Raw genomic sequence first — 17,009 nt, forward strand, 5'->3', positions numbered from 1 at the left:
CCAAGAGATCCGTTGTTGAAAGTTTTAAAATTTTTATATTCCTAATAAAAGAAATGATATATTTTGAATTATTTTAAATTTAAATAAAAAAAAAATTGTTTGTGTTTATTGACCCTTGAACAATTGCTCGTCCAAGGAAGAAATACATTAAAAAAAGTACTCCAAAGTGTATAATGTTTTTAAAATCAGACGTTTCCTTCGTCTCGGATAATAACAAAATCATCAACTACTAGCCGCGCAGTTAAGCGCAGGCCAAAGCAATCAACAACCTCTCCCCAAGAAAAGTCTACCGTCTGTTTATAAACAGTTTTTTTCTTAAATGATCCTTCCGCAGGTTCACCTACGGAAACCTTGTTACGACTTTTAGTTCCTCTAAATGACCAAGTTTGTACAATTTCTCCGCTCTGAAGTGGAGTTGCCCCCTCTTCTAAGCAAATCCAGAGGCCTCACTAAGCCATTCAATCGGTACTAGCGACGGGCGGTGTGTACAAAGGGCAGGGACGTAATCAACGCAAGCTGATGACTTGCGCTTACTAGGAATTCCTCGTTGAAGAGCAATAATTGCAATGCTCTATCCCCAGCACGACGGAGTTTCACAAGGTTACCCAGACCTCTCGGCCAAGGTTATACTCGCTGGCTCCGTCAGTGTAGCGCGCGTGCGGCCCAGAACGTCTAAGGGCATCACAGACCTGTTATTGCCTCAAACTTCCATCGGCTTGATACCGATAGTCCCTCTAAGAAGTAGATAACCAGCAAAAGCCAGCATCACTATTTAGTAGGTTAAGGTCTCGTTCGTTATCGCAATTAAGCAGACAAATCACTCCACCAACTAAGAACGGCCATGCACCACCACCCACAAAATCAAGAAAGAGCTCTCAATCTGTCAATCCTTATTGTGTCTGGACCTGGTGAGTTTCCCCGTGTTGAGTCAAATTAAGCCGCAGGCTCCACTCCTGGTGGTGCCCTTCCGTCAATTCCTTTAAGTTTCAGCCTTGCGACCATACTCCCCCCAGAACCCAAAAACTTTGATTTCTCGTAAGGTGCCGAGTGGGTCAATAAAAAACACCACCCGATCCCTAGTCGGCATAGTTTATGGTTAAGACTACGACGGTATCTGATCATCTTCGATCCCCTAACTTTCGTTCTTGATTAATGAAAACGTCCTTGACAAATGCTTTCGCAGTAGTTAGTCTTCAGTAAATCCAAGAATTTCACCTCTGACAACTGAATACTGATGCCCCCGACCGTCCCTATTAATCATTACGATGGTCCTAGAAACCAACAAAATAGAACCAAACGTCCTATTCTATTATTCCATGCTAATATATTCGAGCTTACGCCTGCTTTGAACACTCTAATTTTTTCAAAGTAAATGTCCTGGTTCGCCATCTGCCACAAGGACAAATGGTTAGCCAGAAGGAAAGACCCGGTCAACACAGTACACGAAAAAAATCGGACCGGCCAACCAGGCCCAAGGTTCAACTACGAGCTTTTTAACTGCAACAACTTTAATATACGCTATTGGAGCTGGAATTACCGCGGCTGCTGGCACCAGACTTGCCCTCCAATTGTTCCTCGTTAAGGTATTTACATTGTACTCATTCCAATTACAAGACCCGAATGGGCCCTGTATCGTTATTTATTGTCACTACCTCCCTGTATTAGGATTGGGTAATTTGCGCGCCTGCTGCCTTCCTTGGATGTGGTAGCCGTTTCTCAGGCTCCCTCTCCGGAATCGAACCCTTATTCCCCGTTACCCGTTGAAACCATGGTAGGCCACTATCCTACCATCGAAAGTTGATAGGGCAGAAATTTGAATGAACCATCGCCAGCACAAGGCCATGCGATTCGAAAAGTTATTATGAATCATCAAAGGGTCCGAAGACATTGATTTTTTATCTAATAAATACATCCCTTCCACAAGAGTCGGGATTTTAAGCATGTATTAGCTCTAGAATTACCACAGGTATTCCATGTAGTAAAGGAACTATCAAATAAACGATAACTGATTTAATGAGCCATTCGCAGTTTCACTGTATAAATTGCTTATACTTAGACATGCATGGCTTAATCTTTGAGACAAGCATATGACTACTGGCAGGATCAACCAGATAACTATCTTAAGTTCTAAAGAGAGACGCAGCTGATCTTTTTGCACAGAAACAATCTTGTGGACTGCCCCCTAGCTAAAGACCTGCCCCAACCTCTCTTGAAAACGCAGATAATTTAAATTTAGTTGCCAGAAAGAAAAAAGAAGAAACGTATCTCTCCCTTACTCTCTGGAAAAGAGCTGCAATGCTCAGAGAAGATTTTACTCTCTCCAAAGCTTCACAAAAACTCTCAATCTTACCTATAGCACTCTTTGAGTTTCCTCGAACTAGTTTCCACTAAACACTTTAACCAGAATGTTTCACCGGAAAGGTTTAATATCACTAGCTTGAGAGGAGGTTACACTTGATAGAATCACAGCTTGAAAAAGCCGGCTACCTACCAAGGCATTCCCCCAAGTTTGAATTCTTTGGTTTTGATTGCTATTAGCTAGTAATCCACCAAATCCTTCGTTGCTTACTCATAGGAAAAATCGTAAAATAATTCCAGAATAAGACTATTCAGGCTAAGAGCTTTCTTTCCCTTTCAATACAGAAGAGGGGAAGCCAACTCCATCACCCATGTCAGTACGCTGTATAGGGACTAGGCAGGATCTTACGATCACCTAGCGATCCTCTCCACCGTATGACGAGGCCATTTGTTGTTCTTACGAACTGTCAACAAAATTTACTGAAGCTTGTTTCCAAACTCTTTCGATTTGTCTTCATCTGCTTTCGCATGAAGTACCTGCAGACATATTTAACAGACCGTGAGAAACAGCTCTGTGCATAATATGCTAATATTTTTGTTTTTTTTGTTTTTTTTTGTTTTTAATTTTTTTATTTTTTTAGGTCTATGCGGTTTTTTTTAATATGTGTGTATTGCAAGCAAAAGTGGTGCATTTATATTATTTTTTGTCTTAGTCGGGAAAAAAAAAAAAAAAAAAAAAAACTTAATCCGTAATCACGTTTTTTGGTCACGTTTTTTGGTCACGTTTTTGGTCACGTTTTTGGTCACGTTTTTGGTCACGTTTTTATGTCACGTTTTTGGTCACGTTTTTTATGTCACGTTTTTGGTCACGTTTTTTGGTCACGTTTTGGTCACGTTTTTTATGTCACGTTTTTGGTCACGTTTTTTATGTCACGTTTTTGGTCACGTTTTTTGGTCACGTTTTGGTCACGTTTTTTATGTCACGTTTTTGGTCATGTGATAGATGTCTTTTTTTTTTTTTTCCAACAAAATCACGTGATTGATCTGAAGCACCCTCACCGACACCGGCCTGCAACAGTATCTCCGGTACCGGCATTCCGTAACTCCATCTATACGGACCCTACAGCCTTCATGGAAAGGCCTACCCCCATATAATGCCACCTGTACATGCTGGTGGTGTGGTTTACTAAGCCTTAAATCCTTGTTTATGCGGATTTTCCGTTTTTATTTCCGTGTTCCGCTTAGAATTCGGGGCAGATGATCGGAGATATGTGATCTGTGCAGCAAAAAGGGTATAGAAATGTCCTTAGATAAGCCCCTACAACTTTCTTAATATTAGTTTACAAATAGATATATTTTTTTTCTTTTTGGAATAACTTATGTTTATTTGTATAAAATAAAATTTGGGTGTTTGGGTGCAGACAAAAAAATAGCCCTATAGAAAGCGTGCGCGCGTATATTTAATTTTTTTTCTTAATATTTCGGTTGCGGCCATATCTACCAGAAAGCACCGTTTCCCGTCCGATCAACTGTAGTTAAGCTGGTAAGAGCCTGACCGAGTAGTGTAGTGGGTGACCATACGCGAAACTCAGGTGCTGCAATCCTTTTTTTTTTTTAAACACTATTTTTATTGTGCAGTATATAATAAAACCCTACGCGTATTACTATGCAATACATAATAAAACGCTGCGCACACCACTATGCAATACATAATAAAACGCTGCGCACACCACTATGCAATACATAATAAAACCCTGCGCGCACTACTATGCAATACATAATAAAACCCTGCGCGCACTACTATGCAATACATAATAAAACCCTGCGCGCACTACTATGCAATACATAATAAAACACTGCGCGCACTACTATGCAATACATAATAAAACCCTGCGCGCACTACTATGCAATACATAATAAAACACTGCGCACACCACTATGCAAAACACATTACTATGAGAAGCACGTCGTACACAGTGCACCACTGTAAGAACCACCTCGTACACAGTGCACCACTGTAAGAACCACCTCGTACACAGTGCACCGCTGTAAGAACCACTTCGTACACAATGCACCTCCCCAAAAAAACTTTTCTTACCCAAAAAAATAAAAATCCTCTACGCCCACTACTATGGGAAACATCCCTCATACAAAATTGTTTCCCACACCCATATATCTGTGTTGCAAATTTTATTATTGTGGTATTTTCTATATATTTTCCTTCTCCCTCTCCAATGATCTTAACACATATCTTTTTTCCCGTCGGAAAACAACAAACCTGGAAACATCTTCCACACAAAAATGTTTCCCCTATCCAGAAACACGTGTTTCCCACAACAACTGCTTCTAAAATGGTTCTTAAAAATTACGCTCACTCAAAAGCAAATATCACCCCCCCTGCTCAAACCTGGAAGCAGCTTCCATGTAAATATGTTTCCCACATCCATAAACCTCTTTTCCTCAATATTGTTCCACCTTTCAATTCAACCATTTTAATCTGTGTTTCCTTCAAAAAGTGTGGAGAGTAATTCAAATTTTTTTGTGTGACTATTATAATGTACTATTTACATATATAACATCTTATAATTTTGTATCTGTTTTTATCAAAAAAAAAAAATAATTTAATATTTTATTTTAATTTTATTCCGTAATGAACTTTGTCTACTGTGAAGAAATTTAAGTAAGTCATAATTTTATCTAGCAAAAAACAAACAATAATTAAATCAATTAATTATATTGCAACATATACTAATGTAAAAAAAAAAATACGTTACTTACATAAAATGCATACAAAAAATATTACTGTACAGATAAATTTGATAGCAAATCTTGTTCGAAATTTACACTAGTATAATCTACTAAAGAGTTAAACGCTTTCAATTTTAGTAGTTCATTAACATTTGAATCTTTCAAGTTAACTTTATTTTCAGTAAAAATATATCCGGCAGAACTAAATGTTCTTTCAGTAGCTATACTGGTAGATGGGCATGTCATAGCCCATTTTATCAAAAAATTAAATATGGGATTTTGGTATTTAAATGTTTTTAATACTTCCAGATCAGTTTGCAACTGAAGTTCAAAAAAAAGTTTGATATTGTCAATTTCTTTTCCATTTTCATCAACAATTTTATCCTTTTTAAACGCATATCCTTTTTCCCTAAGATTTTTTATTAATAGGCTATTATAATATTGATTGACTGCTATTTTTTCAGATACTAAAGTTGAGTTAATAATTTTTCTTAATCTATCAAAAAAAACAACTTTATTTGAAACGCTAGCATTATCATAGCTAATGGAAGCTTTGTTTTTACTATTGGTGGAAATGGGCAGATTAGTGTTACTAGGAGAAGAGTAATTCAAATCAGGATTGGAAGCCAGATTAGAAGTAGAATTAGAAGTGGATCCAGAAGTAGAATTAGAAGTGGATTCTGAAGTAGAATTAGAAGTTGAACTCGAAGCAGATTTAGAAGTTGAATTGGAACTGGATTCAGAAGTAGATTTAGAAGTTGAATTAAAAGTGGATCTAGAAGTAGAATTAGAAGTGGATTCTGAAGTAGAATTAGAAGTTGAACCTGAAGTAGAATTAGAAGTTGAACCTGAAGTAGAATCAGAAGTTGAATTAGGAGCGGATCCAGAAGTAGAATTAGAAGTTGAACCTGAAGCAGATTTAGAAGTTGAATTGGAACCGGATTCAAAAGTAGATTTAGAAGTTGAATTGGAACTGGATTCAGAAGTAGATTTAGAAGTTGAATTAGGAGTGGATCCAGAAGTAGAATTAGAAGTAGATTCTGAAGTAGAATTAGAAGTTGAACTCGAAGCAGATTTAGAAGTTGAATTGGAACTGGATTCGGAAGTAGATTTAGAAGTTGAATTAGAAGTGGATCTAGAAGTAGAATTAGAAGTGGATTCTGAAGTAGAATTAGAAGTTGAACCTGAAGTAGAATTAGAAGTTGAACCTGAAGTAGAATTAGAAGTTGAATTAGGAGCGGATCCAGAAGTAGAATTTGAAGTTGAATTTGAAGTAGAATTTGAAGTGGATTCAGAAGTGGAATTGGAAGTGTTAGTACATCCAGATGTAGGATTTGAAGTTATAGGAATATAATTATTGCTTGTCCCATAAAAAAATTCTTTACAGATCGTTTCAAAATTTGGATTTATCGCAGGTAAATTTTCAAAACTAATTTGATCCAAATTGTCACAAGTATTATTATTTTTAGAAACAATGTTATCATTAATAGGTGCCATACTATTAAAATTGGTATTATTATTACCATCATCATCGTTACTATTAAATATTGCGACATGGTCCTCCAAATTTGAATTTATTTCACCCATTTCGGCAATCTTAAGAAAATCGTTTAGTAATTTTACAATTATTTTCGATTCATTATCAGAATTACCAAATTCCAAATCAATAAATTTATAACTCGTCGATCCAAGTAAGGAAGTGGCAACTCTTAGCAAGTCATTGTTCTTATACTCACTAGAATATTCCCTAAACTGCGCTTTGAAATCTTTTTCCCAACTACTATGTAAAACCTTAATCTTTATTAATCTATCAGCGATAGGTTGTAAAAAATTTAACAAATTCATGAGCGAAACCATAATCAGAGGATAATGGGGTTCATTTTGAGAATAAAATAAAATTACGTTTTGCAATATACTGGTTATTTTAATCAATTCTTTCATAATTTGAAAATCTTTTTCTGTAAAAGCATCAGCCTTAATACCAATCGCTTTATATTCTGGGAGTAGTAAAACCTCCTCTAATTCAAGGGCTCTACTTAAAGCATCATGTAATGAATTCCATCTAACATGTATCCACTCTTTAAGTACTATCTCTCTTTTTAATTTTTGCATAACAATATTTTTAAACATGCGGGTATGTTTAGGTGATCTTTTAAAACAAGTGTGGTGTATATTTATTTTGTTTAAAACATCTAAAATACCATCTTTATCGCATTCTTCATCATCAAAAGTACATTCCACTTCACTATTTGCTAATATTTCAGGATCAATGCTCTCATATTCTTCCTTTTCATTAACTCCAAAATTATCTTGGTGATCCTCACTTTCTAGCTTTTTTTTTTTTTTAAAGTTAAACCAAAAAATGATTTTGTAAATAAAGAAATACAATGTAAAAAACATCCATTATAGTTAGTCTTGATATCTGCAAAGTCATCATCTAAATAAGTGCCAATAAATTTACTTGATTTTATCGCAGCAGCAGCATTATCAAATGTAAAACAAACAGAATTTTTGGATAAAAACTTATATTTCTTGACTATCTGTTTCCAACATTCAAAAACCGTTTGGTGATCAAATTTCTTTTGTGGTAAAAACCCTAATAAAAACACCTTCATTTCATTAGCTTTGTTTAAAAAATGTGCATTAAATGCAATATAATGATTACCAGCCCTTGATGTCCAAGAATCATGACTTATTCCAATAAAATTATCTTCCACAATGTTCCTAATAAATTGTTGAATAAATCTATCAACATTAAAGTCAATGTTCCCATAGTTAAGATTAATATTAAATTCCTTATTTATGGGCTTGAATGATTTTAAAACCATTTTTTCATACTTTTCATTCACTTGTGCTACTAGAGTATGAAAAGATGTAGATTTACCCAGGTGCAAAACAGATAGATCGTTACAACCATTAGCAATTTCTTCCAATGCTAATTTGCCTATTAATCCACTATTTTCAAAGATAGTAACTGGTAAATTTGTCTTAACTAGTAATGTTGTTAATTTTTGCGATATAGGTTTAACAAATTCCTCATTTCTTTTCCTGGCTAGATAAGATGCCAGATATTCTTTATTATTAACTAAATGCACAAATTTAAGATGATTTGTTAAGGCGGAATTTGATGATCTTTTTCTTAAAGAACATTTGGTATTACACCCAGGATGTTTGCAGGTGAAATAAAACGGAGTTTCATTATCAGTTAACAATTCAGGTGCCAATTCTCTTTGTGGAGTTGGGGTGAAATGCGAATATGCCCATGTTTTCAATTTACTGTTTAGTGCCGGATGCTTTGGATGCAATTCTAAGGCTAGTAATTGCGATTCAGTTAACCCAACATATTCAAATCCAGTGGTTTGTTTTCGTCTTTTGTTACTGTTAACTAAGGCGGTGCTAGTGGTGGCAGCGGTATGAATGGTATTAGCAACATTGTTAGTATCGGTGTTGTTGACAGCACCATCAACAATGGTTTCTTCTAAATCATTCAAAGGAGCGGTACTAGCATTTGTAATAGCGACTGTTGTCTCAGATACACCTTCGTTGGTGGCATCAGGGTTTTGAAGTGTGTCATAATTTCTCTTAGACTGTGTAATGTTATTTTGAGACATTGCTATTGTACACTTCTTCTCTAGACATGCTACGTGTTGTATTAATAAAGTTTTTACTTTTATTTATTTAAGAATTAGTATAACGAGAAAAATTAACGTTAAAACAAAGAAAAAAAAGTATTGAAAAAAGCTTGATGTTAGATTTTTTTTTAGTGATAAGGCGCTTAAACTATTAATAATATGAACAAATTTATATGGAAAAAATGAGAAAATACGAGGTTTTGTGATAAAAAGTGAGGAAATACAAGCTTTTTCCATATATTTTAGCAAGGTTATCGTATTTTGTCCGACAAGAGATTATAAATGATTACGGAATAAAGAATCGATCATATTTATCTAAAATTCTTGTTTGCGTCAAATATTATTTTTAGATTTACGTGAACGTATTATTGATTCATTTGCTCGCAACATACGCATGTTTAGACTATCATTTCTGCTCTCTCTTTTTCTTTTTTTTTTTTTTTTTTTTTTTTTTCGCTTCAGAATTCAAACTGAGAAATTGTTTCCCCCATTTTTTCTTTAAAAACTTTAAAAATGCCTATAAGGGCTATTAATTGTGCACTGGGTAAGAACACCGGAACAAGCCATTCTAATACTATATCACGTTATTTATTTCAATATTTTATTTTTTATTGCAATTATTCTCGGCACGATTAAAAAGATGCATTTTTATGACGTTTATTAATGAACTTTCTACGTGATTGTTCAATAAATAAGATTATATTTTCCTGCGCCTAGTCTAACCTTTGTTCTTTCATTTTTGAAGGAAAATTTTTTTTTTTTTTTTTTTTTTTTTTTTTCCCTCACGAATTTTCCTTTTTTTGCTTTTCAAAAGAAAATAAAAGATTATTTTTTTCAACAACTCTCTTTCATTTTTCCTTCTAACTTTCAGCGATTTTAAGGAGACCTTGTCAATATTTTTCCTTTTGAAGAGGCAGAGAGACTCCTTTTTAGTGCCGATTTTTTAACTACTTTAGTCATTTTTTCTTGAATAGGAAAAAAAAAAAATAAAGGACAATACTATTGCAAACAAAAAAAAAAAAAGAAATTAACCCTTTCCCAAAAAGATAGATTGCTTTTTTGTTTTATTTTAACATTAATTCATTACCGCTTTATTGTTATTAATTTTCAATATAATAAATTATTTGTTAATTTATTAATTCTTCATAGTTTTTAATTTATTTTAACTGTCCTTTATTTTAATTTTAATTTTATTTTTTTCAAGGAATGAAAGAAAATAATAATGCCAAGTTTAAGGCTGCGAAAGATGCTGTATGTTCAGAATTTTTTTTTTTATGAATTTTTAAATAACTATTACCTTTAAAATAAAGCTGAATCATTTTTTACTGACATTTCATATAATTTTTTCAACATTTTTATTTACATACAGTTAGTTTCTTCCCTATTTGAATTATCCAAATCTGCTAGTCAGACTGCATCTTGTGTAGTTGATTTCTACAACTACATTGGTGAAGATGATGAGGAAAAATTAGAAGCATTCACCACATTGACTGAAGCTTTAAGGAAGTTGACTGGTGCTACGGATCAACTAAATGATATAAACCACCAATTAGGCCATTCGGCTGATCCAAAGGCTGACGAAGAACTTGCTACAAACTCTTCTGCAGTTGCTGCTGTTCCCGTCAAAAAGAAAGCTCAACGTGATCCATTTGCTCCTAAAAAGCCATTGACTGTGTTTTTTGCCTATTCTGCTTACATTCGTCAATCTATTATTGACGAAAGAGCCAAAGAGGGGCTACCAACTCTATCTTCTACTGAAATTACACAAGAAATCTCTAAGAAGTGGAACAATCTAGGTGCCGAGGAAAAGGCTAAATGGAAGCAGGCTTATGACGCTGAAATGGAAAGTTATCAAAAAAGGAAGGGTGAATATTTGGAGGCCAAGAAAAACGGTACTTTTCATGCAGAAGAAGGATTTCATAACATGGCACCTGTTCCTCTCCCAGAGGAATTGGGTGGTAACGGTCATCAAGGGTCTGGTATTGATTACGATGACGAAGATGATGACGCAAGTGTTCCTGCTAAACGTTATTCAGATTCTTCTGAAAAAAAAAAAAGAAAAAGAAAAAGGATAAGAAAAACAAAAATGCTTCAACCTCTTTATCAGCCTTTCCATCCAATTTTTCTTTATAAAGGATTTATTGATCTGCTGAAGTATCATTTTGACAGTGAAAAAAAAAAGAATTTTTTTTTTTTTTGAGATTTTTAGATGAAATATTTTTTTTATCATCTATATATATGTAACTATATATATTCAACCTTTTTATGTATCACTGATTATGTTTTTTTTTTTTTTTTTTTTTTTTTTTGAAAGTTTTATTTATATATTTGGAATTTATTTTATATAAAATGTATTATTAAAAATCTAGAAAAAGAAATTTTTTTTTTTTTCACTTTTTGATGTTTATTTATTATGTATTTACAGGATATTATTATTATTATTATTCCGTATATTCATATAAAAATATATACAAATGCAATAATGTTTACTGATATTACTTTTTCTATTTCAAAGTCTCCATTAACAACTTGGCAGGGTTGATGGTTTCCTTTGGAGCATCTTGTGGACGAGCCCATTCCATTGGGAATTTATTTGAATTGGTTTTTCTTTTTCTTAATTGTCTTGCAGTTATATGTCTGGTATCTAAAGGAATATCACTAAAAGAATCTTCTTGATTTTTAGCTTCTTTAATTAATCTTTGCAAAATATTTGACAAATAACGAGCATTTTGCGCAGGTTCTGGATAATTATCACTAGACATTTTCAAAACATCGGTTGTGCTATCATATCTAGTTTTAGCCAATAATCTTAATTTGTGCAATTCTTTTGGTTCTAAACCTGGAATCTCGGCAGTTTTAACATTTAAAACCACTTTACGGCTATTTGGATGTTCTTCGCCAATATACGTGGTGTATTTATAAGTCACAGGATGCGTTTTAAAGTTTGGTCTTTTATACTCTTGGCGATATTGAACCAATAAAGGCAACTCGTGTGCTGCCAATCTGTTGTAAAACCTTTGCTCACGGTGTTGGTGCACCAAATCTTGAGCTGGTGATGGTAAATCATCATATTTAAATTCATGAACGGAATAATCATCAGTATAAGAAACACCTGCTAATCTATGTGCAGTAGCCTCTGGAAATTCACTGTAATAAATTGAACGAATATTTTGAGAAGAAACACCAGTTTCTTTGGAAGTGGACAATAAGGCGTCTAATTCTTCTTTAGAACGTTTATAATCAGTTCCCAAGGTTACTTGCCTTTGGCGAAACAATCGAAAGATATCCTTACTTGGTAAACCCTTCCACGTTGAAGGATCAACTAGAGATGCTTTTGCTACGGTAGTTTTATTCAACAAAACGGAGGACGTGTTCAAAAATCGACGTTGAGTAAATAATTTTAACATAGTTCTTTATGTATATATATATATATATATATATACGTGTGTGTGTATTTATGTGTGTGATACAGTACTTTATATGATGTGATTACTGATGATAATTAACCAATATACTTTTATGAACCTTAGGTTTTTTTAAGAGTGTATCAAGACGTTCCTGTAAAAGGAAACGAAAATATAAAAAAAAAAAAATTTTTTTTTCCTTAAGTTGTGAATACTTTTTTAATAAATCAAGTAACATATTTTAATATATTAAATATGATAGAAGAATGTCACAGAAATTGCCGGACAACATAATGGTGCGTATCAAATTATATCATTTTGTACGCTCCTTTTCATTTTTTTTTTTTTTTATAGCAAATGCAGAAAGAAGAATTCGCAGCTTAGGATTATTAATTTATTTTTTGAACTGTCTGAGGGAAAAGGCTAAGATCATTTGTTTTTAAAGAAATGACATTATTGAGTATCAAATTGAATATCAAAACAATGAGAAAACTCCTCCTATTACTCAGTAAGTATATTATTTCTTATTGGCTATTAACTAAAGTTCTAATTCTTGAGTAACTTGACTATTTTTAGCGTTACTATCGTTATTTTTACAACATTGACTATTCATTAATAGTGTTCAACAACATCTATGAACTTAAACTTATATCTATTTGTACAGACAATTATTGAAATAAGGGGCCAAACGAAAAAAAAATTCAATAATCAGTTGAGGAGTACACAACTGCTACCCGAACATTAAAAAAATGAATGAAAACAATAAAAAGTAATGTGCGGTAAAAAAAACAGATTAAACTCGGTTTTTGTTTTGTTTTTTTTTTGTTTTTTTTTTTTTTTTTTTGAAAAACTCCAATGGGGAATTTTTTTTTGTAGAGTTTACCTGGATGCTATTACTACTACCTAATAAGTTTATCAAGCTACTCAAGTCGTTCTGAAATAAACATCAATCCAACTGTCAAAAAAAAAAAAAACGGATTATTTCTATCAATAGTAAAAAATGCCGTACATTGATGATAAAAATGATAAATTACCTAGTATTATTTTGGGCGAAATTTTAGAAACTATAGACCTTTCTTTTGATAAAGGTATAGGGATGTTAAATGGTACAAATGTCAGATCACCTCCAAAGGACATCAACTCAATCATTAAGGTGAGGGATTTGGTAAAAGATTTGTTAACTACTCTAGATAAAATAACGGCAAAAGACAATGAAGAACTCCAGGTGTTGTCATCATCTACGGATAACAAATCTGGAAAAAAGTTAGCAGATAATAGGGATTCAATTGAAGAAACTACAAAAACGATTGACCAAAAACAACAAGTCAATGCTGAGGATGACGAAGAGGAGACTATTAGAACCAAGACAAAAAGGACTTTTTCTGGAAGTAATGATAACGATCATAATGTCAAGAATGACGATGATGATGATGATGAGGAAGCTAATGTACCTGTTAAACGGAGGATGTTAAATAGAGATAAAATTGAAAATGATCCATCAGTGAAAAATCCAAAATCCGAATTTGTTATATCACAAACATTGCCCAAAGCTGCAGCATTATTAGGTTTATTTACAGAAAATGGGTTGGAGACTACAGGAGAAGACTATTTGAAAATAAAATATGCAGTGGCAAGTTATCCAACCAATGATTTACAAGAAATGTTACCTGGTAGGATGCCAGACTTGGATTTATCAAATCCGAAACCTACCAATCAAATCCAATTCAACACATTCTTGACGTATGTGGAAAACTTTTTTAGACAATACACAGATAATGATATTGAATTTCTAAAACAAAAAAGTATCATTCCACTATCTCTAAGGGACACTAATTACGATCCTGATATAACACCATATATGATACCTAAACTGGGCCAACTGTACACTGATAAATGGTTTAAAGAAGACAATAACAATAACATAGCAAATATAACAGTACCTAATATGCCGAAACCAGAAAGTATTTTTCCAAGGGGTTCGAGTGACTTATTGGGCAATGAAAATTTGGATAGCGATAAGATTTCTTGTGGACCATTAGTTACAAGGCTAGTATCAGCTGTTTTGGGTTCACCTGATGGAATTGAATTTAATCAACCCATTAAAAAGGATGATAATGAAGACTCAATATCGCAGATTTCAGCTGCTACCACACCACCATTACAACAAGAACAGCTCTTAAACTTGGACACAAAAGATCAGGATAACACGGCCACGAGTTTACTTTTCCCTATTAAATGGAAATTAGATGATAAATTATTTTCTACTCCTAATTTAGATTATTTGACATTTGAAGAAAGATTGAAAAAGGAATTAAAATACTTAGGAATCTATTCGATGGCAAATGATAACGAGTTAGATTGGTTACATACTCGTGAAGATGATGAAGTTAGTCAAGAATTAAGAAAATTGCAAAAAAACCTAAAAGAAACACAAACAAGAAACATTAAAAGAATGAAAATTCTTGTACCTATTATTCAAAAAAAACTAGCTTGGCAGGAATATGAACAGATTTTGGATGACTTAAACAAACAAATTGATCAGGTCTATATAAAAAGGATACGAGCACCTAAAAGTAAAAAAAAGAAACATTCTTCAATAAGTAACAGTAATAACTCGGTTGCTGATTTTGGTAATTCCACTTCCCAAGCAGCACTTCAAGCTGCACATCAACAAGCTGCCAATTCGAGTTTAAAGGTATTGCTAGATAAACGCTCAAGATGGATAGAGAAAATTGGACCATTGTTTGGCGATCCAGAATTAATCAAACGTATTCCTAAGGAATCAATTTTTCATAATCTAGATGATGACAAAAATGGAGAAGAAGATGAAGATGTTGACCTAGATGCCGAAGATGAGGAAGATGATGATGTATTTCATCAAGCTGGAAACAACAAAGAAGAATTAGCAAATCAATAATGATCAATAAACACAGACAGAATCAGGTTTAGAACGGAGCTTCTTTTGATTGCAAAAACTGGCGATAGAATCTTTTTTTTTTTTTTTTTTTTTTTTTTTTTTTTTTTTTTTTTAAGAAAAAAAAAATATTTGGAGTACTCAATGATAAAAATTTGATTTATATAATTATAAAATTATATATACATGTAACTAATGAATAAGTATATGAAATAATAACAAGCGGAAAGTATTAGCAATAACAATGATGATAAAAAATACAATCACCTAAGTATTTAAAACTTGTTTCATGTATTCAATAGAGGGAACTGTTTTAACGTTGCCATAAGACACCATTGAAATGGGCTTATTTACTAATCTATAGTTGGCCCAAGTAACAATATCATCCTTCGTTATTTTGTCCACTTGATTGAAGACTTCCTCAGGTGATAATCTTTTACCGGTGGTAACCATTTGTCTACCGATATCTTCCAATATGGCGGTACTACCATCCAAAGCTAGCAATAAACTAGCTTTCAATTGTGCCTTTGCTCTATCTACTTCTTGTTGAGATACATTACCAGATATGATTCTTTTCCATTCCTTCAAAACTGCATCTATAATCAGTTTGGCATTATGCTCGTTAGAATCCAAGACAATATACATCCCCCACAAACCAGTATCGCAATATGAAGTGGAATAAGACATATAAGAGTTGGCTAAAGCAGAGTTACCAGATGCAGCTGCAACAGCTAAAGGTGATGGTGAATTTGTACCAGCACCCATGGCTCTATCCCAATTACCAATAATAGCTTGTGTGCACAATGCAGTGAAATAATCAGCAGCAGACCAAGAAACACCTTCTACAGCAATGGCAATATGTGTGTTAGGCAAAGTCAGGTCTTCTAATTTACGCTCACTACCGTAAAAAACGGGTAATTTATCACGAGGTGATCCTAAGGGAACAGAATTTTCAGATTTAGGCAAATGTCCAAAATATTTCTGAGCATATGTTGTTAATTTATCGTGGTCTACTGCACCAGTTCCTACTAATACCATCCTATCACCTTTATAATTTGTTTGGATGTAGTCCTTCAAGTCGTCTCTTTGGATAGTTTTAATATTTTTAATTGGTCCCAAAATTGTTCTGCCCAAAGGTTGACCTTTGAAAACAATTTCGTGTAAATGGTCAAATACCACTTCATCATACATTTTATCAACCTCTTCACTTTCTCTAATAATTACATCCCTTTCTCTTTCAATGGCGTTTGGATCTAAAACTGATCTGGTTAAAATATCACTTAAAATATCTAGGGCCTTTGGAATATCCTCCTTTAAAGATTTAGCATAGTAAACTGTATTTTCTCGGCTAGTGTAGGCATTTAAATGAGAACCGATATTTTCAATTTCCAACTCAATACCTGTCTGTGTTCTATTTTTAGTACCTTTAAAGGCCAAATGTTCTAAAAAATGAGCTGTCCCACTATTTTTATTTGTGTCGGCTCTTGAACCTGCATCTACGAAAATACCAACACTCGCGGTAGAAGTGCTTGGCAAAACTTCAGAAGCAACAGTTAACCCATTTGGTAAGGTAGAAGTTCTTGTTCTCAAGGCAGATGCGGCTGTTTGGGTGCTTAATCTTCTAAGCAGTTGTGGACGGAACATTTTATACATTTTATTTGTCTGGTTGGATATTTTTATATCTTATAGGAGCTTGTTTTAGATTTTTTTTTAAATAAATTTGGGGAATATTAGCAAATATCTTAATGTGGATGGCACATCAAGTTAAACAATAATAACTTTTTAAGAGGACCGAATTCACAGATATTTTTTAGTTAAAGAAAAAAAAAATTTGCCATTCAATATATCATTTATTACGAACAAAGATGTTGCAAATAAAAGGAAGCAAGTGACAACTTCGGACTTCGGAACATACTATATGGTTTTAATACACACTTATATATTATTTTGATTTTTCCTTTTTTTTTTTTTTTTTTTTTTTTATTATTATTATTTTGTTCTGTGTTGTTATTG

General features: G+C 33.2%; 5 protein-coding genes and 3 non-coding genes across 8 annotated transcripts in view; 3 read left to right on the top strand and 5 right to left on the bottom strand.

Moving 5' to 3' along the window:
- SCDLUD_001842 overlaps nucleotides 1–23 on the bottom strand; it is a 3,943-nt gene extending 3,920 nt beyond the window's left edge. Inside the window, exon 1 of the ribosomal RNA XR_006829210.1 lies at nucleotides 1–23. This exon is cut by the window's left edge and continues 3,920 nt beyond it. This is a non-coding gene — a ribosomal RNA (28S ribosomal RNA).
- Nucleotides 24–317: 294 nt separating this feature from the next.
- SCDLUD_001843 lies at nucleotides 318–2,113 on the bottom strand. Its single transcript, XR_006829211.1, has one exon. It is a non-coding gene; the product is annotated as an 18S ribosomal RNA (ribosomal RNA).
- A 1,672-nt stretch (nucleotides 2,114–3,785) lies between these two features.
- SCDLUD_001844 lies at nucleotides 3,786–3,902 on the top strand. Its single transcript, XR_006829212.1, has one exon. It is a non-coding gene; the product is annotated as a 5S ribosomal RNA (ribosomal RNA).
- Nucleotides 3,903–5,097: 1,195 nt separating this feature from the next.
- SCDLUD_001845 (uncharacterized protein) lies at nucleotides 5,098–6,543 on the bottom strand (the record flags this gene model as incomplete). Its single annotated transcript, XM_046076664.1, has 1 exon — nucleotides 5,098–6,543. One exon carries the CDS (start codon nucleotides 6,541–6,543, stop codon nucleotides 5,098–5,100), a length of 1,446 nt encoding a protein of 481 aa, XP_045935962.1.
- Nucleotides 6,544–10,518: 3,975 nt separating this feature from the next.
- HMO1 (Hmo1p) lies at nucleotides 10,519–10,878 on the top strand (the record flags this gene model as incomplete). The annotated part of the gene is made up of 1 exon (XM_046080960.1): nucleotides 10,519–10,878. One exon carries the CDS (start codon nucleotides 10,519–10,521, stop codon nucleotides 10,876–10,878), a length of 360 nt encoding a protein of 119 aa, XP_045935963.1.
- A 304-nt stretch (nucleotides 10,879–11,182) lies between these two features.
- Nucleotides 11,183–12,085, bottom strand: RSM24 (mitochondrial 37S ribosomal protein mS35; the record flags this gene model as incomplete). The annotated part of the gene is made up of 1 exon (XM_046080959.1): nucleotides 11,183–12,085. One exon carries the CDS (start codon nucleotides 12,083–12,085, stop codon nucleotides 11,183–11,185), a length of 903 nt encoding a protein of 300 aa, XP_045935964.1.
- Nucleotides 12,086–13,082: 997 nt separating this feature from the next.
- Nucleotides 13,083–14,999, top strand: NGG1 (histone acetyltransferase NGG1; the record flags this gene model as incomplete). The annotated part of the gene is made up of 1 exon (XM_046080958.1): nucleotides 13,083–14,999. The coding sequence occupies one exon, from the start codon at nucleotides 13,083–13,085 to the stop codon at nucleotides 14,997–14,999; it is 1,917 nt and encodes a 638-aa protein (XP_045935965.1).
- A 264-nt stretch (nucleotides 15,000–15,263) lies between these two features.
- On the bottom strand, nucleotides 15,264–16,640 carry MAS1 (mitochondrial processing peptidase; the record flags this gene model as incomplete). The annotated part of the gene is made up of 1 exon (XM_046080957.1): nucleotides 15,264–16,640. One exon carries the CDS (start codon nucleotides 16,638–16,640, stop codon nucleotides 15,264–15,266), a length of 1,377 nt encoding a protein of 458 aa, XP_045935966.1.
- Nucleotides 16,641–17,009: the final 369 nt, after the last annotated feature.

Source organism: Saccharomycodes ludwigii, chromosome II (assembly GCF_020623625.1).
Source record: "Saccharomycodes ludwigii strain NBRC 1722 chromosome II, whole genome shotgun sequence".
In the NCBI taxonomy this organism is placed as follows: domain Eukaryota; kingdom Fungi; phylum Ascomycota; class Saccharomycetes; order Saccharomycodales; family Saccharomycodaceae; genus Saccharomycodes; species Saccharomycodes ludwigii.